This window comes from Trachypithecus francoisi, unplaced genomic scaffold (genome assembly GCF_009764315.1).
Source record: "Trachypithecus francoisi isolate TF-2019V2 unplaced genomic scaffold, Tfra_2.0 Lachesis_group5, whole genome shotgun sequence".
In the NCBI taxonomy this organism is placed as follows: Eukaryota; Metazoa; Chordata; class Mammalia; order Primates; family Cercopithecidae; genus Trachypithecus; species Trachypithecus francoisi.
The window spans coordinates 141,252,603-141,277,209 of NW_022681470.1; the positions used below are offsets into that span (position 1 = coordinate 141,252,603).

General features: G+C 45.3%; 1 protein-coding gene across 10 annotated transcripts in view; it reads right to left on the reverse strand.

Annotated features, from left to right (window-relative positions):
* Window positions 1–24,097, reverse strand: part of HNRNPM (heterogeneous nuclear ribonucleoprotein M) — a 44,817-nt gene extending 20,720 nt beyond the window's left edge. For 4 of the 10 annotated variants that reach the window (XM_033199286.1, XM_033199284.1, XM_033199285.1 and 1 more), the window contains exons 1-7: window positions 23,570–24,097; window positions 11,852–12,021; window positions 4,485–4,537; window positions 3,567–3,574; window positions 3,385–3,478; window positions 1,558–1,749; window positions 698–851 (exon numbers count right to left, since the gene is read on the reverse strand). In XM_033199286.1, the coding sequence (XP_033055177.1) occupies window positions 698–851; window positions 1,558–1,749; window positions 3,385–3,478; window positions 3,567–3,574; window positions 4,485–4,537; window positions 11,852–12,021; window positions 23,570–23,682 (784 nt within the window). In that variant the 5' untranslated portion in view covers window positions 23,683–24,097. The remainder of the gene's footprint in view (window positions 1–697; window positions 852–1,557; window positions 1,750–3,384; window positions 3,479–3,566; window positions 3,575–4,484; window positions 4,538–11,851; window positions 12,022–23,569) is intronic. The other 6 variants (XM_033199288.1, XM_033199287.1, XM_033199289.1 and 3 more) reach the window with 3 other exon arrangements.
* Window positions 24,098–24,607: the final 510 nt, after the last annotated feature.

Here is a 24,607-nt window from a genome sequence, read left to right on the forward strand (position 1 = left end):
GTCCTCTTCCAAAATGATGTCTACTCATTGGAGAGAGTGAGTAATCCTATAAGGATGCATTACACATGAAATAACAACCCAGTTTCTCTCTAGTGGTGCATTCTTTGGGCTTCCTCCTTCAAACCTAGACTCTTCTGAAAACAGTAGAAAGACCACTCATGGGCATATGCCCATGTTCTTCTAACCATCCCCTCTATCCATACTGTATTGAATCAACTCTACCCCCAAAGAATCTTTTTTTTTTTTTTTTTTTTTTTGAGACTGAGTCTCACTCTATCACCCAGGCTGGTGGTGTGCAGTGGCGCGATCTCGGCTCACTGCAACCTCCACCTCCCAGGTTCAAGCAATTCTTGTGCCTCAGCCTCCTGAGTAGCTGGGATTACAGGCATCCACCACTGCGCCCAGCTAATTTTTGTATTTTTAGTAGAGGCAGGGTTTCACCATGTTGGCCAGGCTGGTCTCGAACTCCTGACCTCAAGTGATCTGCCCGCCTCGGTCTCCCAAAGTGCTGGGATTACAGGTTTGAGCCACCATGCCCAGTCCGGCCCAGAGAACCTTTTAATTCCACAGTAATGCATTCTCCCTAGTCACATAAAAAACATTAATACACAGTCACCTCTTCCTCACACAAACCTACATTACTAACACAGCAATTTAGGTCAAATTGTTCACAAGCTGAATTCCTGCAGAAGGATACATATAGCTTGCACAGCTTCAATGGACTGTTCAAAAGTAACAGTGCCTATTCCACGACTTTTTCCATCTTTATCTTCAAGAATGTCTGCTCGGACCACCACACCAGCCATACTAAATACTTCCTTCAGTTTCTTCCAGCCAACTTTATAATCCAGCTAATCGAGAGAGAACGGGGTAAAAACCTCAATGTAAACGTCTTAAGAAACACATTTTTACGACGTGAATGAGACATGATTTGGTTGGAAAAAGTATTAGGAAATAATGTCACAAAAACTAATCAACTGCAATGGAAATTTTAAAATAGGATTATAAAGCCTGGCCTTCACTGTAAATAAACTGTACTTAAATATATGGTTTCTTTTCTCAGAAACTTAAGTCACCTCATACTTCAAATTAATACTCATTTTCTGCACATTTTTAAAAAATTGTTTCCCACATAAGCTTTACCACACCACACCCCACCCAACCTACTTTCTTCTAAAAATATTTCCCCTTGCAATGGTGGAGGTATCATTCACCCCAGACACAATAAGAGGAAGGTGTCAGTGCACTTCTGCTCGTACACTCTTACTCTGCACCAGAACTGCACAAAATAAACCAACGGAGAATACAGACTCGGTTACTGCTTGTGGAAACACCTGCAAAACTCAGGAATCACAGCCCCAGTGAGACCATGGTCAAGCTTGTGACTTAGGAATGCAGACAAAGTCTACCTATACGGCTGATTTTTAAAGAAATCAAGAACACAACCCTTCTTTATATTTTTCTTCTCAAATGTCAGAATTACTTTTATAACATATTGACAAGGTCATTTCATAAAGTTCTGATTTTCTAGTTTAGACGATGGTTCTGTTTACTTACATTTGCTACAAATACTGTGCTTCCAAGTCTTCCAGCCTGTAATGCATGGATAATCTCATTTGGGATGTTGGGATTATTTAGGATACTGGGTGGGATAGTAATCATTCCTGGGCCACCTGGTCCCATACCCATCCCACCAGTCGTAGCCATCACCTTTTGCATTGCTCTCCTGGCATGTTCACCATCAGGATCCTAAAACAAGCACAAACGGTGTTACGTTTAACTGACCCAGTGACAATGCAAACCATGCTTGCACAGTAAATGATATTCTCAAGACTTAGAAACTGAAAGGTTGTTTGGAAAGCATCTCTCAAATCTATTAACAAGAAAGTCAAATGAACTCAACCACCAGCTTAGACGAGTCCAGCTAAAGGAACAGGAAAGAAAGAAAAGGCATGAAATACAGCACTAAAACCATAGCTCTCAACTGAACTAAGTAAAAAAGAAAAGCAGGGTAGAGAAGGAAACATGATTAGCTGATATATGTAGAACCGCCAGAATGAAATTAGAGCTTCGTGGGCTTGGTATAGCTGAATCTTACTAATTCATCAGTGGGGTTTTTTAATTTCTGCAAACCCCGTCAATGGCTTCCAGAAGTTTGAGAAACAGTTCTAGACCACACAAGCGCCCCCATCCTTCAAGTCCTTCAGGTGTTGGAGGCATGTGTGTGAGGGCTGCACAGTGAAACAACATCTGAGAAGGTCTGTGAAGCTCTGTACTGACTCTCTTCTTCAACTCTCTGTCCTGTCATTTACCACCATCAGCACTAAAAAAGACACCATAACACGTGAGAGACTTAGACCCTACGACGCTTCACTCTGCATCGACTCATTTTCCTCCCCAAGAGGTGAAAAGAAATCAAGAGGGATGTTTTTTTTTGAGACGGAGCTTTGCTCTTGTTGCCCAGGCTGGAGTTCAATGGCACAATCTCGGCTCACTGCAACCTCTGCCTCCTGGGTTCCAGCTATTCTCCTGCCTCAGCCTCCCAAGTAGATGGATTATAGGCACCTACCACCACGCCCAGCTAATTTTTTGTATTTTTAGTAGAGACGGTGTCTCACCATGTTGGTCAGACTGGTCTAGAACTCATGACCTCAGATGATCCACCCAGCTTGGTCTCCCAAAGTGCTGGGGATTACAGGCGTGACCCACTGCGCCCGGCCAAGAGGAATTTTATCAACAAAAAACCTTCTTCCTCGAGGAATATATTTGATTCAGATGAGATAGGAAAGCAGGTTTGAGGAATAACAAACTCACTTTATTTTTTATTTTTTAGATAGGGTCTCACTCTGTCACCCAGGCTGGAGTGCAATGGTGTGATTTCAGCTCACTGCAACCTCCATATCCTGGGCTCAAACGATCCTGCCTCAGCCTCCCAAGTAGCTAGGACTACAGGCATGCACCACCATGCCTGGCAAATTTTTGTATCTTTTGTAGAGATGAGGTTTCACCATGTTGCCCAGGCTGGAAAAAACTCACTTTAAAAAAAAGAATCAAGATGGGCCAACAAGAAGGTTCAGACGGAGTAAAACTTAATGGCACAAACCCACGGGCTCACAGTTTAAGAGTCCCCGAGACAACAAGGCCTCAGACAAATCACAGATGTTAGAAGGCGGTCAGCAGCCACCCAGGATCTGCTTGGCCACCACCCCAAAGTCCTTGCAGGGAATGGCTGCTGTAGGCTGTGACTGACACCCTTCATTAGAAACAACAGGCTGGCACTTGCTTTGTAAAATGCCGTCTGGGACCATGACTGTCTTTCCCTGTTCCAAAGTGGGATCACTCAACAATTACACACAGTATTCACAGTGTTAAGCAAGAGCTTACTTCTTTGACTTTCAGTGGTCTTCCACTCAGACTATGCTTGTTTAGGACTTCCGCAGCTTTTTTCATGCTCTCTTCCATCTTGAATTCAACAACACTATAGAGTCAAAAGGAAACGAGTCGAGTGAAACCAGTCCTACAAGTGAGAAGGCTCAAATACCAATAAGTAACTAGACGATACTTACGCACATCCCTTTGGAGGAAGCCAGAGACCAGTCAGAAGAGCAAGGAAGGGGAAAAAGAAAAGAAAAAATAGTCAATACCAATGACAGTTACAAACCAATTAAAAATATGATTTATGTCACAAAGTCTTTTAAAATGAACCCTTCTAAGGGGAAGCTGACAGAAGTGCCTCGCCTCGCCTTCCTTGTTAAAAGCTGGGCTCCTTAATATCTCCTTCTCCTACGCATTACCAGCATTGCACTAGAGCTGCTGACGTTTAATAAGCAGACCTAAATTCAGGGTCTCCAAGAAATCACACCAACTTTAGATCTGCTTTCCTCTGTACTCAATCGAGTCCTTACCATATTCCTCCTAAATCCATCCCTTCCGTAAGTTAAGCTCAACCTTTTGATTATTCTAAGCCATTCTATTGCACGACAGAAAATAGTTTATGTTCTCTTTAAACTAGGCCAATTTTGAACATTCAGGTTTTTAATATTTGGTTTACAATTTACTGGCACAAAGGCAACTTTTCGGAATCTTTGGTTCACACAACTTTCAAATTCAGCAAACAACCAAGAGTAACATTTTCTAGACAAGAACACACGTTTTACATTAATTATACCACCGCTAAAATTCCATGCATAATTCACACACAGCCAATTCCTCTGTTAACAAAGAGACAATGCTGCTATTGGTCCCCAGTTATCCAAATTGGGCATCCAAACAGAATACCAAAAAGCTCTTTGGCCAGCCATTTGGAAAAGCGGGACTCCCGTTTGCAAATCCCCTCCCACCCCACTCAAATGTTTGGCAAAATCAAACATAGCTACTGTAACATGAGCACTCACTGCCTTCCTGATTTCATTCGATTCCACGCCACCATACAGTTACATTTTTCATGTAGTAAATCCACAGAAGAAATTCTCTCAGACACTTACCCTTGACTTTCCTTCAGCGTCCATTAAGAGCTCCACGTATGTTACCTCACCAACTACAAATCAGTTTCCAGACGACACATAAACCAAGGGAGAAAAGCCAAGAAAACAATGGGAATTTAGAACAATCATCAGCAACCTTGTATGGAGCCTCTGCCTTATAAGAAAGCCCAGAAACACTCCATATTCTCTAAACCACCGAACTAGGCATTACAGGTGTGCAGTAAAAGTAGGTGAAAATACGTTAACAATATGTCCTTGATTTTCCTCCCACCACAAACAAGCTATTCCACAGATTTCCATATCAATTTCCCTGTCTGGAAGACTCATTCATGACTAGAGGCAATCCAAATCTATAGGAAAGAAGTCTGCGTGATTTACTTTTCTGGGGAAGGGAGGAAGTTTTACACATACACTCTCATTGGTGGCAAGTAGGTGAAATGCATACACATTGCGATGCCATCGGGCTGAGCTCACATGCTATAAATACAAGGACGCACGCATGCGAAAGTATAAGCTCACAGGCACACGCGGACGCAGGGCCAGCTTCACGGGTGAGCAACCCGTGCAATCGTACAGAGCTCTGCACTCGGGCGCCCTGAGCTTGGTTCAAGGCTGTTATTGCTGCTATGACAGTCTTAGTTTTTTTTAACAAGAGGGCCCTTGTTTTTGTTTTGTGTTGGGCCCCACAAATTTTATAGCTGGTCCTGCACACAGCACTAGGCTCCACATCTGTAGAGGCAGAATGTCTGAATACAATAAGATCACAAAACCAGAGCAGCATCTGGATTCTCTTCAGTGAATTAGGCCAGGCTTCATTCTTGCTGCTTTCTAAACCGCCCCATTAAAGGACGCAAATAAATTCAAATTTAGGGCTCAGATTTTGTATTTAAACAGTTAAATAGACTCACATGATTCTAATCTACACAAAAGGGAAAACAAAGCATTTCAAAAGTTTCTGCAGATTTTCCTCAAGGTTTGGATTGCCAATTCATGACCACCATGACCAGATGTTAGAATCCATCAAGACAACCACCAAAATGGCTGCTGAACTTGAAGATGGCACACAGAAAACAAATGTGAAGTGTTACCCTGGAGAAAACTATCTCTAACCAGACTCTCCAAAGTCAAAAAATGGGCTTTTGTTGTCCTCTGGATCGGTTTGGTTTAGCAGTAAAAGGGTAAAAACAACCCGCTTAATGGCCTCAACAAGTCCTGCCTATTCCAACTCTTTTGTTCAAAGGACATTAAAATTATGAGGCTATAGGAAGAAAAAATTTTAATGAAAAACAAGATAAAATTACTTTACAAACAATGTAAAGATCTGAAGGACATATTCATTAGTGGCTGTGCACACTGGTTGAGTGCAAGAAAGCCAGGTGTTCAAAGCGTACATGTAGAGCCCCGCCCTCTTTGTCCTCTCCTCATTATGTTTCAGAACTAAACAGGCACTTTGCACAAAACAGGAGAGAGAATCATCAGTGCAAAGAAATGAAGAAGGAAATAGGAGGGATCAGTACAATTTACTTTTGGAGTATGTACTCCTGTGGGGCAAACTGAAAAATGATCACAGCCAAGGGACAGTTGTACAAGGCCGCTTTATTTAACCCTTAAAAACTAAAGCAGTTCCAAAAATGCGGCTGCCCTGAGGCCATGTTAAAAGCCATTTGTTTCAAGAGCAGCAGCCATTCAAGGACCACCAACCCTTGTCTCCACTTTGATGAAAATGCCACATAAAGTCAAAATAGTGACTGAAGAGGCCCCAAGTTTATTCCCTACCAGCTATGACTACCACCTAGTAACCTTTAAAAAAATAAAAGTCTCACAATAATTAATTCAAGAGAGCTGCAACCATGTTGTCGAAATTCAAATCCTGTTGCATGGGAAGTTTCTAGTCTGTGTCCGTAAGACATGTCATCAAAAAGCTGTAATTGCAACCCAGAAACCAAGCAAATCCAAACCAAACTTTTTCCCATGGCCATAACCACTTTAACAAAAAGAGCGGTTTAGAAATTAGGACTTTTTCCACGTAACAGTCTAGTCTAGTAATAACACACCTGACTTCAATCCTTTGTATTAAAAATTTGCTTAAAATGTTCTCCCTCTTTTTACCTCAAATGGTATCATTGTTTAGCAGTCACCCAAGGGTCCAGGCATGAGTAGTGCTGTTCCCAAGATCATCAGTAATGATTGTGCTCCTCACAAACTCATAAAATTCCAACCTCTACCCTGAGAGACCACCAATTAAGTGTTAAGGGATCTGCAACAGCTGCTAATTCATACTTTCCTGCAGGAAAATGGAGCCTTTAAAAGACCACCTCCCTTTTGGTTCTACAATAGCAAAGCAAAGATTTGTCTCATGTAGTCAGCGCAACTATCGACAAGAATGGGAGGGCAAAATTTGCCAAGTAAACACAGTCTGGTCACATTACATGAAGTGAAGTTTAACGATCAAACCATCCAGAGCAGATCACACAGTCAGGACTCAGGGGCAGAGGTGACAGCTTGGCAGTAGCAGTAGTCTTACAGAAACGGCACTCGCAGTTATTAATAAAAAATATGGTTGCTCCTCTCCCTGTGTAAACATGGATGGAATTCACGGAATCCTAAGAGTAGGCTGCTGAGACAAATTCTGCTGCAGCCCAAAACATCAAAATATCGAAATGAAAAAACTAACACATTAAAAAATCTAACATCAAATGTTATCTACCTCTATTTAAAATGCTCTAAGAAATCATTTTTGACCAACATTTAAGTGAATTATTAAAAACACTGCCTCATTCTTAAAACACAGTAGGAGGATAAGCAGATAAGCAACCCAAAAAGAACTGAGGTGGTCCGTTGCAGCTACTGTGACCTCACTCTCCTGCACAAACCGTTAGCAAAGTGAGTATTTGTTTTTGTGTTCTCATTTACTGTTCAAGTCTGGAAAAAAAAAAAAAAAGAGAATGCAGAGGCCGCAGCTTCACTGAAGAGAATTCATATGTGATAAGGCCTATAATTTTTTTTTCTAAACAGAGGTTGGCGTGGCTTGCAAGTCAGGCATGTTGTCAAACATTCTTGGCCGGGCGCGGTGGCTCAAGCCTGTAATCCCAGCACTTTGGGAGGCCGAGACGGGCGGATCACGAGGTCAGGAGATCAAGACCATCCTGGCTAACACGGTGAAACCCCGTCTCTACTGAAAAATACAAAAAACTAGCCGGACGAGGTGGCGGGCGCCTGTCGTCCCAGCTACTGGGGAGGCTGAGGCAGGAGAATGGCGTGATCCCGAAAGGCGGAGCTTGCAGTGAGCTGAGATCCGGCCACTGCACTCCAGCCCGGGCAACAGAGAGACTCCGTTTCAAAAAAAAAAAAAAAAAAAATTCTTCCGTTCATAACGGTCAATTCTCAGGCTGCCACTTTATCGGGGGAGCGGAGTGCACAGAACACATGCACACTCTTTAATACAAAGACACCTTGAAACATGTCAAAATAATTATTCTACATAACTACTTGGCTTATGGACATGTTAGGAAATGACAGAGCCCATGCTCCTCCTTAATTGCGTGGCAACAACAGAACCGTATCACCACCAGAGACCACACAGGGTAAGCCAGACAGGCTGCACTGCTGGGGCTCAACCTAAGTATTCACACATATGAATGCTTTAGAATAACAGGCCTTTCTAAAATGCAGGCTGTGGCCAGGCCTGTAATCCTAGCACTTTGGGAGGCCAAGGCAAGAGGATTACCTGGGGTCAAGAGTTCAAGACCAGCCTGGCCAACATGGTGAAACCCAGTCTCTACTAAAAATACAAAAATTAACTGGGTGTGGTGGCAGGTGCCTATAATCCCAGCTACTTGGGAGGCAGGCACAGGAGAATCGCTTGAACCCAGGGGACGGAGGTTGCAGTGAGCCGAGATCACGCCACTTCATTCCATCCTGGGAGAAAGAGCAAGACTCCATCTCAAAAACAAAACAAATAAAATGCAGGTTGCATTTCCAACAAAGGAAAATATGAAGGAGCAAGTAGACTGGGTAGGAATTTCATTTAAACTGAAAATACAGGTCTGCCTAATAGACCCACAATGCAAATTATCTCCAGGAGCCAAGATGGAGGCTTTCTATTGGACTACACTTGCCCTCTGGGTTTTAGTTTTCTGTTAGCTGCAATTTGAAATTTACTTAAAGTGATGCATTAAATACTAACAGAAGGATTAAGTGCTTAAAAGAAATCTTGGCTTACACAAGTTAAACTGACTGCTGCTAAACTTGGGATTGACTGAGGGTAAACTACATCCCCAACCTTCCTTCCTCAACCTGGGCTCTGTTTACTCATTGCAGGTGCAGATCAGTCCTGCTCTGGTGGCACTGCCCCACCTGGGTGCTGCCGGCTGCCTGGTGAGGCCAGGAGAAGCAGCCCAGCAAGGAGCTTCCACCACTCACACAGGACTTGATGGTCTCAAACAAATGTAGCACAACACTAAGTTTAAAAGCCTAAGATCGCCTTTTCTCACAGAATCTTTATTTTTTCCACCCAGTCCTTATGGTCAATTACTTTAAATGTATATCCCTTTACCTGTCAGGATACAAACTGGGGAGCTGTAGCCTGTTAAGTCACTTTCAAAGGCATAAATGACCAGTTCACTTCCTTTGTGGATTTTCAGAAGGAAATCCTAGAATGCTGCTAAATGCTAAAATTAAAGCTGGAGAATATGCAGCTGGTATGAAAGATGGCAAGAGGATCAAGAGGGAGGGAGGGAGGAACATGTGAGACAATCTCCCCCAGGAGTATCCTTAGAAAAAAATGCTCCCCTCTTGGCCTCTCAAAGCTAGCTACTTTAGTTCAGAGAGGCTGCAATTAGATAGTGCTACAATGACAGAAAATTTCAGTTGAGGACAACTAATTCTAGTTCTGTTCTACTCATTTCCTGAAACAAGGCTAAGATTCATCAGAAAAATGCAGACTGATAAAGGGTGCTTAGATTACGACAGCCCAAATCTCTGTGTTTTGGAATTATTTTGAGACTAATACTTTTAGGGTTGTAAGTGCCTCTATCTGCCAGTTCTTCCTGTGTATAGTCTTCAAAACACTTTAAACTTATTGGCAACAGATTTCAAGTAAATATTTCAGATGTAAACTAACCACTTAAACATTTTTTGTGTACCAAAACGGGAATAAAAATGTCTTTTTAAAAGCACATAATAAGAAGAGTATTTCTTAAGGAGTCATATGTATGTAAACACAGTAAATTTCTTTAGACCTCACATACTGAATATAAGTATTACCATAAAAAGATTACCTTTCTCTTATGAGTCACTTTACCCACAATCCTATACTGCTAATAATTTAATTAAACAGCAAAGTAATTAATTTAACCAGTACAGGGGAGCTCTAAACAAGAACATTTTAAGGCTCATTAAAAATAACTGATTTACTGCACACCTGTAATTCTAAATTACACCACCAAAAATACACTGAGAGGGCTGAGCCCGGGCATTCGTAGCAGTATGCCAGGGGAATATGAGAACCAGTTTGGAAGTATCCAAATCAACCACCAGGCTGGCTCCACACTTAAGAGTGCAAAATAGTGAATTGAGGTGAACTGCTTCTACATCCAGAAACACCATGGCTGCTGCTGCTACTACCAGCTTTAAGGTTTCCCAAACCGAATTACTGAATGGTAAAGCAGTAAAAATGTCACCTACTTTATCCAGCATGTCCCAAAACTGGTTCACACACTCCTAAAAATGAAAAAATAATTTGGCCTGCAATCGCTTACAAAATTCTAACAATTACATTTTCAAAGCCACATTCCTGGTTCTTGGAACTACTATACCTTATTATCAATGGAAATAGCAATTCAGCGGTTCAACCAAATCACGAGAACACAAATTTGGAGGTTATTCCAAAAGCTAATTCGAATGAGGCCCAACTGTACTGTACAGAAATTCTAAGCTTCTATTGAAGCAGCAGTCCCAAAAACCAAGAACACTGCATCTGGGATGCAGCATGACAAGCCCTTAGACAAAAAGAAACTGCACTCTTGCCCTAGGAGCAATGGCAGGAATGATTTGGCTGATCAAGGTAGGCACATCAATCTCACACCAAAACGTTTTTCCATCTGTGTTATCTGGAGAAATACCACGTGGGAGCAGCACGCATGACTGTCTGGAGAGGTTCACAGTGCCTAGTGCTTCTTGCATGTCATGGTCAAAATAAGTGATGGGACAATGATGGCAGTGCCATTCATAATTTCAAAACCCAATGCAGGGAGCACCAGTACACATACCAAAATGGCCTATCCACGGGGCATCTCTGTCACTGAAATGTTAAATCATTTGACAAATCAAGCTCACATCTCTTTTCATAATGAATGCTCCAGAAAACCAATACCTTTCAGTCATGCAAAGACTCCATGAAGGGTAGTTTGAGTCTAGGTAGGGGTGGGGGCCTCAAGGCAATATACAAATTGTTCTCTACCACGGTGTTGTCTAAACCAGGGCTGAGCAGTCTCTTTAGTCCTAAGTGCCACCAGCAGGGCCAAGAATCAGTAAAGAAAGGAAGACGACAGCAGCACAGGAGGGAAGGAGGAGAGAGAGAGAGAACACCGCAGTGTGCACGGGGGTGAGGATCACAGAGGCAGGCCTCCTCGGGCCTCCTGGTGGCAGCAGAGCTTGGTTGCTTCCTCTGCCCTCGGCTGGAAGGTGGATACCTAGGCTATGACAATCCACATCCTAAGGCACCGCGTTACAAAGCAGATACCTTATTTTGAGCTCTCCAATGGCCAACCTACTCTATTTTTTTCCCAGAGGGGAAAAAGCCTAATAGTTAAAATACAGGCTAACGTTTTATAGTTTGGAATCTGAGAAGCAAAAGGTCCAGCTACCAAATTTTGATCCCAGGAAGACATCCACAAAATTTTAAACAAGCTATCTTCCTGTGAAACTTAAAAAGCTTAAAAAAAAAAAAGAAAAAAGAAAAAAAAATAAAGAAAAGGAAAGAAAGGAAAAATCTCTCCCACCTAATGTGCAAAATTCAAAAAATTTCAACACAAAAAGGCTCCCCGGAAGCCTAATCGAAGCCTTATTAACCATACTAAGCCAGTAAAACCAACTGTAGGCCAAAGGACCATATAAACCATCCTGTTTGACACACAGGGGCATGACCACAAAACAAAACAAAACAAAACAAAACAAAACAAAAAAACACAAAACAAAACAAAACAAAAAAAAAAAACTGAGGTGGGGTAAGGGGGCTTCACGCTTAAGCCTGGAAAGAACATGCTCTACCCAGAGCCGCTTCCACTGACCAAAAATAACCAAGGAATCAGCCACAGAAAAGATGACACACCAACCTTCTCACCCTACTCAATCACCAGTACCATTACCTTTTTCTTTAACCAGGTCTTTAAGTGACTGCCATTTCACGTCAAAAGGTATGTTTGTAATGAAGGCTCTGTATCTTTTAGTTGGATTGGCATACGGCTCAAAGCGATTGCCTCCTCTTTTTATGTTTTTCTCCTTCCTCTTCTCATTCTGAGCAGGTCGTTCTCCTTCACTGAATTCAAAAGAGAAAAAAAGGTAAAGGGTTTATATGTCAGCACAATGTGAAAGACAATTATTTGATTTGCCAGGTTTACAATTCCATGCTAAGTTACATATGACACAAGACTAGTACTGGACAGATGCGGTGGCTCACACCTGTAACCCTAGCACTTTGGGAGCCAAGAAGGGGGGATCATTTAAGGCCAGGAGTTCAAGACTAGCCTGGGCAACACAGCAAGACCCTGTCTCTACAAAAAATATATATATATAAAACTTAGCCAGGTGTGGTGGCGCATTTGCACTCCCAGCTAGTAGGGAGGGTGAGATGGGAGGATCACTTAAACTCAGGTGTTCCAGGCACCAGCGAGCTATGATCATCCTACTGTATTCCAGCCTAGGGCAACAGAGCGAGACCCTGTCTCAAAAAAAGCAAAGACAAGACTAATGTTGATTTTGAATTAAGACATTCAAACTAAAGGCTCCATGGGGCAGAAAGCATTTCCAAGGAAAAGTACACTTTCCTGGGCTTACAAAATACTCCTATGGAGAGTAACAGAGACAATGGTGAGGCCAACTCCCTGACCAAGGTGTGTTAATTCCAAGACAGAAACAGGAAAAGAGAAGGATGATTTCCAAGACTTCACGGAATGGAAATATGAGGTAGTACACACAGGCCCAACCAATTTTAGCTTCACAAACAATTGTCTCTCATAGTGTTAAAAAAAAAAAAAAAGAGGGGGGAAGCATAAAATGATGCAGCCACCATGGAAAACAGTTAGGTGGTCACTCAAAATTAAACACAGAATTACTATAACCCAGCAATTCCACTGCTAGGTATATACCCAAAAGAATTAAAAGTAGGGATTCATACATGTATGCCAATGTTCATAGCAGCACTATTCATACAAGCCAAAAGGTAGAAACAACCCAAGTGCCCACCAAAAGATGAATGGAATAAACAAAACATGGAATATCCATGCATCAGGATGGATTTTTCAGCCAAAAAAAGGAAGGAAATCCTAACAAAGGCTACAACATGCATGAACCTTGAGGGCATTATGCTCAGTGAAACAAGCCAGTCACTGAAGGCCAAATATTGTACGATTCCACTTATTAAATACCTCTGATAAGCAAATCCGTACACAGAAAGTAGAAGAGAGGTTACCCGGGCCTAGGGGGAGGTAGAAATGGGAAGTTATTCAACACTGAGCACAGAATTTCATTTGGGATGAGAATAAAAGTTCTAGGAATGGGCAGAGGTGATTGCTGCAAAACACCATACTTCACTGCACACTTAAGATGGTTAAAATGGCCGGGCGCGGTGGCTCAAGCCTGTAATCCCAGCACTTTGGGAGGCCGAGACGGGCGGATCACGAGGTCAGGAGATCGAGACCATCCTGACTAACACGGTGAAACCCCGTCTCTACTAAAAACTACAAAAAACTAGCCAGGCGAGGTGGCGGTGCCTGTAGTCCCAGCTACTCGGGAGGCTGAGGCAGGAGAATGGCGTGAACCCAGGAGGCGGAGCTTGCAGTGAGCTGAGATCCGGCCACAGCACTCCAGCCTGGGTGACAGAGCGAGACTCCGTCTCAAAAAAAAAAAATAAAAAAAAGATGGTTACAATGGTCTATTTTATGCACATTTTAAGCACTTTGTAAAAAATCCAAAAAGGTGGGAAAGAAACCATTCCCTATACAACCCTACTACTTTGAAGCGGGGAAACTCGAGTCTGAGCAACTCTGGGAGGAGGAAGACAGCATACAAACAATCCTGCCTTTGGCAAAGAAGGGTGGCTGCTTTTCTGGCATGGCCTTCCCATCACACTCTTTACCTTTGTGTGTTAGGAGCCACCACACTGTAACACCAACCATCTCTAGGTAGCAGCCATCAGGCTTGGAAGCCCGGGCACTGGCTGCCAGGGCTCTTCCCTCAACTGCCAGCTCAAGCGCAACCCCTCTGACTACAGGGAGGCACGGCTGAGAGCTGACCAGGAACAAGTGAGGAGCCAGAAGCCACCTCAAGTTTCTTAAGCAACTGAGCCTTGCACTTTCTGCTTCCCGAGCCCTATGTGCCGCCAGTGAGAATCCAGTGACTCCCAGACCACAGGCTCTACTGCAGAATTTGTGATCCATGACAAAACTGGGAAAAAAACAAAAAGCCAAGACTACAGTATTAACAATTTATAAAAGTATCTTTAATTGAAGGACTGATCTTTATTCTGGGATATAAATTTCTTCCATGGCAGAAAGGTAGTGTTTAAACACCAGATAGTAGCCAGAGAAGCTACTATTTTAAAATGTTATTTACCTGAGGCCAGGCGCAGTGGCTCCCACCTGTAATCTCAGCACTTTGGAAGGCTGAGGCAGGCGGATCACTCGAGGTCAGGAGTTCAAGACCAGCCTGGAGGCCGGGCGTGGTGGCTCAAGCCTGTAATCCCAGCACTTTGGGAGGCCGAAACAGGCGGATCACCAGGTCAGGAGATCGAGACCATCCTGGCTAACACAGTGAAACCCTGTTTCTACTAAAAAAATACAAAAAACTAGCCAGGCAAGGTGGCGGGCTCCTGTAGTCCCAGCTACTTGGGAGGCTGAGGCAGGAGAATGGCGTAAACCCGGGAGGCGGAGCTTGCAGTGAGCTGAGATTCGGCCACTGCACTTCAGCCTGGGTGACAGAGCGAGACTTCGTCTAAAAAAAAAAAAAAAGAGGCCAGCCGCGGTGGCTCAAGCCTGTAATCCCAGCACTTTGGGAGGCCAAGACGGGCGGATCACAAGGTCAGGAGATCGAGACCATCCTAGCTAACACAGTGAAACCCCGTGTCTACTAAAAAAATACAAAAAACTAGCCAGGCGTGGTGGCGGACGCCTGTAGTCCTAGCTACTCGGGAGGCTGAGGCAGGAGAATGGCGTAAACCCGGGAGGCGGAGCTTGCAGTGAGCTGAGATCCGGCCACTGCACTCCAGCCTGGGCGACAGAGCGAGACTCCATCTCAAAAAAAAAAAAAAAAAAAAAGACCAAAAGACCAGCCTGGCCAACATGATGAAACCCCATCTCTACCAAAAATATAAAAATCAGCTGGGTGTGGTGGCACATGCCTGCAATCCCAGCTCTCAGGAGGCTGAGGCAAGAGAATCGCTTGAACCTGGGGGACAGAGGTTGCAGCGAGCCGAGATCACACCACTGCACTCCAGCCTGAGTGACAGACAGAATGAGACTCTGTCTCAAAACAAACAAAAAAAAGGATTCACTGGAGACCAGGTGTGGTGGCTCACACCTATAATCCCAGCACTTTGGGAGGTCAAGGCAGGAGAATCTTACTTAAGCCTAAGAGTTCGACACAGTAAGACCCTGTCTTTATTTTTTAAAATAATAATAATTATCTGAGTGTGGTGTCGTGCACCTGTAGTCCCAGCTACTCAGGAGGCTGAGCTGGGAGGATGGCTGGAGTCCAGGGGGTCAAGGTTGCAGTGAACTATGATTGCACCACTGCACTCCAGCCTAGTTGACAAAGCAAGACTCTGTCTCAAAATTAGTAACATATTCACTTGGAAACACTTTAATGTCAGAAACTTTGTGTAGTCCCCAAACACAAGAGTGCCAAGGGGTATCCCAGCAAAGGCATCACTGGTGTGAGCTACACCCAACTTGACACAAGGTAAAACCAAGGAAAGCAGCTTTCTCTGTGATCTCAACTACACCAGTACACAATCAATAAGTTTCCCTTCCCAGGGGCTGGCAGATAAGGTGATGTTATGGCGGCTCCAATCCCTAGATGCCTAGAATGCAACCTCCCTGAGTCCACAGAACTGGCTTCACGCCACAAAGCAGGCCCCTCAGGAGAACTACAACTGTTACCCAGGCCACTTGTCTATTCCAAAAGAAAGTCCTTCACCAAAGTCTGCCAAACAGAAACTATCTGCCAAATCATCTCCTACTCTTTCCTGGAAAATGATGATGAAAGTGTTAGAAAAACTCATAAAACATAACACAATCTACACATCATGGTCCACCAGAGGATTCACAGATGGAAATGAATTTTAATATTGTTACTTTTGAAGTCCCAAATACTTTAAGATTTACAATAAAAAACATTCTGACACAGAGTCCATGATGAATATTTCCAGTCTGTTTTCACCAGACTGCTTAAACTCATCTATAAGCTACTAAATGTATAAATAATTATAGCCAAAGCAGGTAACAAAGTGTCTAACCTCTATTCCACAGGTGCATACTATGGCTACCAATCAACTACCCAATGTAACCACAGAAGCTGAGCATTTGGTTTGGGGTTAATCCACATCACATGACTCCCATTGAGAAAGCGGCTCTCACCATGCTTAAAGGGCACAGCACCTCTGCAAACAAATCCTTCCCTGGCTAATCATTCCCTCCGAGAGGTTTCCTCAGTAAAGAGGTTAGAACTATCCCCTTGTCATTTCCAGATTTTAAAAAATTGACCTTTTTGGAAATCTACCACCACCAACCCAATTCTTGACAGACTCGTAGAGAATGACCCTCGGCCGGGCGCGGTGGCTCAAGCCTGTAAACCCAGCACTTTGAGAGGCCGAGACAGGCGGATCATGAGGTCAGGAGATTGAGACCATCCTGGCTAACACAGTGAAACCCCGTCTCTACTAAAAAATACAAAAAACTAGCCGGGCGAGGTGGCGGGCGCCTGTAGTCCCAGCTACTCGGGAGGCTGAGGCAGAATGGCGTAAACCCGGAAGGCGGAGCTTGCAGTGAGCTGAGATCCGCCACTGCACTCCAGCCTGGGCGACAGAGCGAGCATCCGTCTCAAAAAAAAAAAAAAAGAGAATGACCCTCAAAGAAATATCATTCAAGACACATATTCAAGCAGACTGGCTATGGTAGCTCATGCCTGTAGTCCCAGCAGTTTGGGAGGCTGAGGTGAGTTGAGTGCTTGAATTCAGGAGTCTGAGACCAGCCTGGGTAACCTGGCAAAACCGTGTCCCTACAAAAAAATACAAAAAATTAGCCAGGCATGTTGGTGCACGACTGTGCCCAGCAATGCAGAAAGAAGACAGCCTGGCTCCAAGAGGTCAAGGGTACAGTGAGCCAAGATTGGACCACTCACTACACTCCAGCCTGGGTAACAGAGGGAGACCCTGTCTCAGCAAGGAAAGGGGAAGGGAAGGGGAGGGGAGAGATATATTCAAGTTCAGATTATGTGATGGTATAAAAGTGATGTCCTGAAAAGCTCTTTTTTTAACATGTCCAATCCTATTTTCTCACTATCTTCAGGATAAAATTAGGGGAATATTCTTCTCTAGTCCATGTATATGTATACATAAAAACTTAACTTTGCAAGTCTTTCTAACTTTTGGTTGGGCGCGGTGGCTCCCGCCTGTAATCCCAACACTTTGGGAGGCCGAGGCGGGCAGACCACCTGAGGTCAGAAGTTCAAGACCAGCCTGGCCAACATGGTGGAAATCTGTCTCTACTAAAAATACAAAAATCAGGCCAGGCATGGTGGCTGACGTCTGTAATCCTAGGACTTTGGGAGGCTGAGGCAGATGGATTATCTTAGGTCAGGAGTTTGAGACCAGCCTGGCCAACATGATCAAACCCTGTCTCTACTAAAAATACAAAAATTAGCTGGGCGTGGTGGCAGGCACCTGTAATCCCAGCTACTCAAGAGGCTGAGGCAGGAGAATCTCTTGAATCCAGGAGGTGGAGGTTGCAATGAGCTGAGATTATGCCACTGGACTCCAGCCTAGGCGACAAGAGTGAAACTCCATCTCAAAAACAAAACAAAAACAAAAATTAGCCGGGCATGGTGGCAGGCGCCTGTAATCCCAGCTACTCGCTACTTGGGAGGCTGAGGCAGGAGAATCACTTGAACGGGAGGCGGAGGTTGCAGTGAGCCAAGATCGCGCCACTGCACTCCAGCCTGGGCAACAAGAACAAAACTCCATCTCAAAAAATAAAAATAAAAAATAAATTAAAAATATAGTTAATGCCTGTAATCCCAGCACTTTGGGAGGCCAAGGTGAGTGGATCGCTTGAGCTCAGGAGTTCAAGAACAGCCTAGGCAACATGGTATAACCCCATCTCTACAAAATATTAGCTAGGCATGGTACCATCTGCCTTTGGTCCTATTTACTCAGAAGGCTGAGGTGGAAGGATCGCTTGAGCCCAGGAGCTGGAGTACACTGGCTCTGGCTGGCTTGTTTTAAAGCCTGAAGAGCAGAAGGCTAGGAGTGAATCAGTGATCAGTACGCTGCATTCCAGCCTGAGGGACAAGAGTGAAACTCCATCTCAAAAAAAAGAAAAAAACTAATAAAAAGATTGTGCCTCTAACCTGCAAAAGACTACCAAATAGTGACTGCCTACACTCTCTTAACATCTCCATGCCGTTCCCATGCATAACACTCACTACTTTTGAAGTTTCTAAATCAAGGGACGGGTGCAGTTTGAAACGGCAATCCCAATACCCTGAAATTGTGATCACATCTCCTGAGGGACAAGGACCCCTCTGCCCGCGTGAGAACCATCCCTTACATAAAGTGACTCATCACAGAAATCCCTTAAGTCCTGTGCTGCTCTAATGCATGTAAGGTGTGGAGAGCACTATTCACAGCACCATCCCAGCTCCAAGGCCACCACTGAGCTACCCACCTGACTCAAGCTCTTTCCGTCTCTAGTGCTTTACCAGCAAAAACCAGCACAACCTGTATGCATGGTAGCTCAGAGGGACACTGTGACAATCAACAAAGAATGGCATAACAAAAAGCAGCTTATCTAGGGAAGCAGTACTGCATGTAGCTAAGAGCTAGGGTCACCAAGTCGTCACTAGGCCTTGGTCCTATGGAGGTTACCACCTACCCGCTTATAGCTTTAAAAGAGACTCTTGGCACACAGTAACTGAGGCAATGATGTATTTTGCTACCAATAATTTTATCGAGAAGGGTAGAGAGGCAGACTGATTTACTCCTAGACTTCTACTGTTCAGGTTTTAAAACAAGCCAACCACAGCCAAAGCTGAGAAAACCTAGGCATTACAATCATCATAGACTACCAAAGGGACAACTTAGCTTTTAACCCTATGACTGCAAAATATGGTAATGGGGAAGCCCACTGGAGAACCACCCTTCCCAAAAAAACAAGCAAGCTAATCTTCGCAGGCTAGTATCTCTTTCCCTAACCAGAAAAAAAAAAAAAAAAAAAAAAAACAGAGCAGAGTGAAAGCAAAGACCTGGCAGCATGCATTCAAATAATCCAAAACCCTGTCTTCTAATCTTGAGCTCACAATCTGACATGCCTCCAAAGTCCTTTTCATGGAATAAACAATCACTTTTTAAAGTACAGCAAACACTCAAATGCATTGTATAGAGAATCCGATTTAAATAAAACAATTCAAATGACTGTTTACTGAGTGGTTACCAAGGTAGTATTATGAAAGCAGCAAGCTGCCTGGGAGTCAGGATGGCCTCCCCTGGAGTCTTTAGATCAAGTTCCTGAACCTGGGTTTAACTGTTTAAAATGAAAGTTTTCTTGGCCGGGCGCGGTGGCTCAAGCCTGTAATCCCAGCACTTTGGGAGGCCGAGATGGGCGGATCATGAGGTCAGGAGATCAAGACCGTCCTGGCTAACAAGGTGAAACCTCGTCTCTACTAAAATAATACAAAAAACTAGCCGGGCGAGGTGGCAGGCGCCTCTAGTCCCAGCTAATCGGGAGGCTGAAGCGGGAGAATGGCGTAAACCCGGGAGGCGGAGCTTGCAGTGAGCCGAAATCCAGCCACTGCACTCCAGCCTGGGCGACAGAGCGAGACTCCCATCTCAAAAAAAAAAAAAAAAGCTTTCTTGATTGTAAAAACAGAGTCAACCCTAACACTACCTCCTCGGGAATCTACCCTAAATACATATTTTTATTTTTAAAAATAACCAATCCATCTGTGTCTGATTCACCCACAAAACTACTCAGGACTAGGGGCTGGGCATGGTGGCTCACGCCTGTAATCCCAGAACTTTGGGAGGCCAAGGAGGGCGGATCACGAAGTTAGGAGATCAAGACCATCCTGGCTAACAGGGTGGAATCCTGTGTCTACTAAAAAAATACAAAAAAATTAGCCGGGTGTGGTGGCGGGCGCCTGTAGTCCCAGCTACTCGGGAGGCTGAGGCAGGAGAATGGTGTGAATCCAGGAGGCGGAGCTTGCAGTGAACTGCGATCGCGCCACTGCACTCCAGCCTGGGCGACAGAGCAAGACTCCGTCTCAAAAAATAATAATAATAAAATAAAATAAAATAATAAAAATAAAAATGACTCAAGGACGTTTAAATGTTTTTTAAAAACCTATACATTCCCCTAAAATGAACTTTTTTTTTTCCTTACTATACCCTAACTCTGAATCTTGACTGACTTTAAATGGAACAGATTTCTCATCAAAATTAAGCAAATCCTCTTCTCACACCCAGGAGAGAAGGAACTGCAAAACAAGATTTCCAACCTGGGTTCCCAGATGGAGCTTGCTAGCTCACTGCGTTTTTGGTCTACTGCATACTCCACTCCTGGTAGAAACTGAAGTCCAAAGAATCAAGTTTCTATTTTCCTCCTGTCTCTCAAGGGCTTTCAAGATAAAAATCTAAATTAACTGCCCATTAGCTGGCCACCAGTGCTCCAACCCTAAAATGCTATAGCAACTTCAGTGTTTTGTTTTGTTGTTTTTTTTGGTAGAGACAGGGTTTCGCCCTGTTGCCCAGGCTGGTCTTGAACTACTGAGCTCAAATAGTCCTCTCACCTCAGCCTCCCAAAGTGCTGGGATTACAGGTGTGATCCACTACACGCAGCACAACTTCAGTTCTTAATAAAGCATATACTCAAATCTCTGCTCTTTGGATACTCTCTTCTCTGCCTCTCCCCAACCATCTTCTACACCACTTTCACACGTCTTTCTGTCATGGAGGAACAGGTCCCTGCCGCCAGCAGGTGGCGGGGGTCACCTCCTCCATTCTTTCTACCAAGCAACTCCACTAACTTCTATCACAGCATAATTACCTTACTACAAATATGTTAATGGCCTCTCCATTCTGCATGGAGTGCGGAAGTACAGGCTTCTAAAGAGCTTTCCTTGTTAAGACTTGCAATGAAAAACAAAAGGTTTTCCACAGGCTCTATCAAAAATATCCAAGTGTTGCCAGTTTCCTAAACTATCCTCTATGAAGCCAGTACTACACTTTCAGAGACTATGAGGCTCTTTCTCACAAGGGCTATTTTATTCTACAACTTGCTGGTTCCAACAGTCCACATGTATTTGTAAAATGACTCAGTCACAAAATGACTATTTGAAAATGGACAGGGGAAAATGGAAAATTTGAGAAATGCACCCCAGATGCTATAATCTATTAATTTACCCTCTCACCTAGCAAGGTTCTACCAGCACTCCTTCCTGCATACGGTAAATTTATCTTAAAGCCCTCCAAATACCACCCTCAGAAACCCCACCAGCTTCCGTAGATAGATGCTAAAAAAGTCAAAATTAACACATTCCTTCCCAGAGTTTTAAATAGTAAAATGCTGAGAATAGAGGAAGCTTTTCTCTTCATTTCTAAGAGCCAGTAACCATGGTATTTTATTTCTTCCTACCTAAAGAGGGAAAGAATCTAGAATTTTCTCCAGATTTATTATCTAACAATATAGCTAGCACTTAGGGAACGCACTTAACGTAAACGCTCAACTACGCAGGGCACAGTAGCTCACGCCTGTAATTTCAGCACTTTGGAAGGCCTAAGCAGGAGGATGGCTTGAGCCCAGGAGTTTCAGACCAGCCTGAGCAACACCCGGAGACCCCGACTCTTCAAAAAATAAAAAAATTAGCCCGGCATAGTGGTGCTGCGCCTGTGATCCCAGCTACTCGGGAGGCTGAGATGGAAAGATCGCTTGAGCCCAGGAGTTCAAGGCTGCAGTGACCTGTGATCGTGCCAGTGCATCCCAGCTTGGGCAACAGAGGGAGACCCTTTCTCAAAGAAAAAAATTATATATGTAAGTGCTCAACCACATTCACTTTTTTCTTTTTTTTTTTTGAGACGGAGTCTTGCTCTGTCGCCCAGGCTGGAGTGATCTCAGCTCACTGCCAGCTCCGCCTCCCGGGTTTACGCCATTCTCCTCCCTCAGCCTCCCGAGTAGCTGGGACTACAGGCGCCCGCCACCTCGCCCGGCTAGTTTTTTGTTTTTAGTAGAGACAGGGTTTCACGTGTTAGCCAGGATGGTCTCGATCTCCTGACCTCGTGATCCGCTCGTCTCGGCCTCCCAAAGTGCTGGGATTACATACAGGCTTGAGCCACCGCGCCCGGCGAACCACATTCACTTTTAATCTCCATAAACTAAGTTTCACACATTACAATATGAGGAGAGTAAAATCACAGAAAGGAAAAACGGAGGGAGTTAGTATTTAATGGCTACACTGTTTCCGATGATGAAAAAGTTCTTGACATCAAGTAGTAACGGTTACAGCATACTGAGTCAGTGCACTCAGTATCCCTGAATTGTAAGCTTAAAAATGGTTAAAATGGCAAACTCTACGTCATGTCTATTTTACCACAATGAAATAAATGTCTGGGAAATTCAATGTGTACCCAGGCTTCTCCTCCCTTCCCGACCGCTGATCTTGGAGCCAAAACCTCTCTCTCAAATGTCTGTAATCAGAATGAATGAGTTTCACCGGAGCACAAGTCGATGCTTCCCCCTCTTTAAAGAAACTTTTAAAAGCCAAGAAGTGAAAGAGCCCCGAGCAGGACTCGAAAAGCTGATGGAGCCTGGAAGTAAATGAACCCGCCTCATGACAGAACAGCTTCCCCAGAAACACGGGAAAAAGGGGATTCCTTCCTCGACTTCGTGTCTCCTTCTGAGGGTGAAGGTTGAGCAGCAGATCCCATCTCTCCACTAATACCTGCGGTGCACCCGGGGAAGAGCGGGAAGCAACGAGGGACTTGAGCCAGGGCCAGAGCGTGGGGCGAGGGGCTGTGCCGAGGAAGGCACTTCCCGCGGAGCGGGGTCGGCGCGCGGGGACTGAGGGGCGGGGCAGGAAGAGAGCCCCGGACCCGGCCTCGCGGCCCTTCCTGACGCCTCCCCCGCTCGGTTACCGTTGACTCGGGGTGACTGCGCGCGAGACCCCGGGCGCGCACCCCCTCTCTTCCCCCCACGTTACGGATCGGAAAACAGACCCAGGGAGGAGAGGGGGTTGGGGGGTGAAACCCAGCCTCCGAGGTTACCCTCCCGGGGAGCGGTCGGGCCGGCCTCGGAGGCTCTCCGGTCCGGGCCCGCGCCATCAACCACCATGCGCAGCAGCTGGGCCTGAGGCCTCGGCGACGGGGTTGGTCCCGGCCTGGAGGGACTGAGGGACCCGAGGCTCGAGGTCTGGGGTAGGAGACGATTCTGGAGGCTCCCCAGGCTCCCCGCTCACGGCCACAGACGCCGCCACCCTAGGCAGGCGGTATGGGAACAGCCGGGACCGAGGCCGCGCCGGGGCTAGGCCGCCAACAGACCTAACGGAGCCGCCGGCCGCGGAGAGGAACCCTTACCCCGGGCAAGGGACCATAGGATACTTACCCCTTAGGGCCCGGAGCCCCGTTGCCGCTCGGCACGCCGGACGCGCCGCTCTCTTCCTCCATTTTGATCTCCGTCGCCGCCACCTCGGCCGCCGCTTCGACCCCTGCCGCCATTTTCTCCGCGTCTGGGCTTTGTGTGAGCGAACGGGGTGCACCGCGCTGCGCCTGCGCGCCCACGTGACCCGACGCGACCAGTAGCACTTGCGCGCGCCGCTGCCGGCTGCCTCCTTGGGCCCACCCGCCCCGGGCCACGCCCCCGCCGCGCGCAGGCGCAGACCGGCAGCTGTTGATCCCTTCACTCTCGAGATACACTCGCGTTAGGCACCGACTGGCTGTACCGGGCGCGCGTCCTCGGAGTCCGATAGAGGAAGCATCTCCCCACGCCACCCCACACACACACCTAGACCTAGTCACAACCAGAGCTGGAGCAGAGGGGAAGCAATGATCCTGTCTAGGGATTCCTGGAAATTTTAGATCAAGCTTGTCCAACCCGCAGTCCGGCACATGATTCGTAAACTTTGTTAAAACATTGTGTCTTTTTGTGTGATTTATTTTATTTTTGTAACGCAATTGCGCGGTTTTCCAGCGCGAACTTTGTAGGCAACAACGGAACGGCATGGAATAATATCAGAGTATTATCCGTAATTCGCATTATAATTGCAAACAGTTCGGCCAGAAGAAATGGAAAACTTAAAATTCACTAATAATGGAGCCAGGCGCGGTGGCTCACGGCTGTTATCCCAGCACTTTGGGATTGGGAGACCCAGGCGGCGGATCACCTGAGGTCGGGAGTTCGACACCAGCCCGGCCAACATGGTGAAACCCTGTCTCTACTAAAAACACAAAAATTAGCTGGAGGTGGTGGCGGGCGCCTGTAATCCCAGCTACTTGGGAGGCTGAAGCAGGAGAATCGCTTGAACCCGGGAGGCGGAGGTTGCAGTGAGCTGAGATCATGCCACTGCACTGCAGCCTGGGAGACAGACTGAGACTCCATATCAAAAAACAAAAAGATAACTACTGAGTACTGGGCTTAATACGT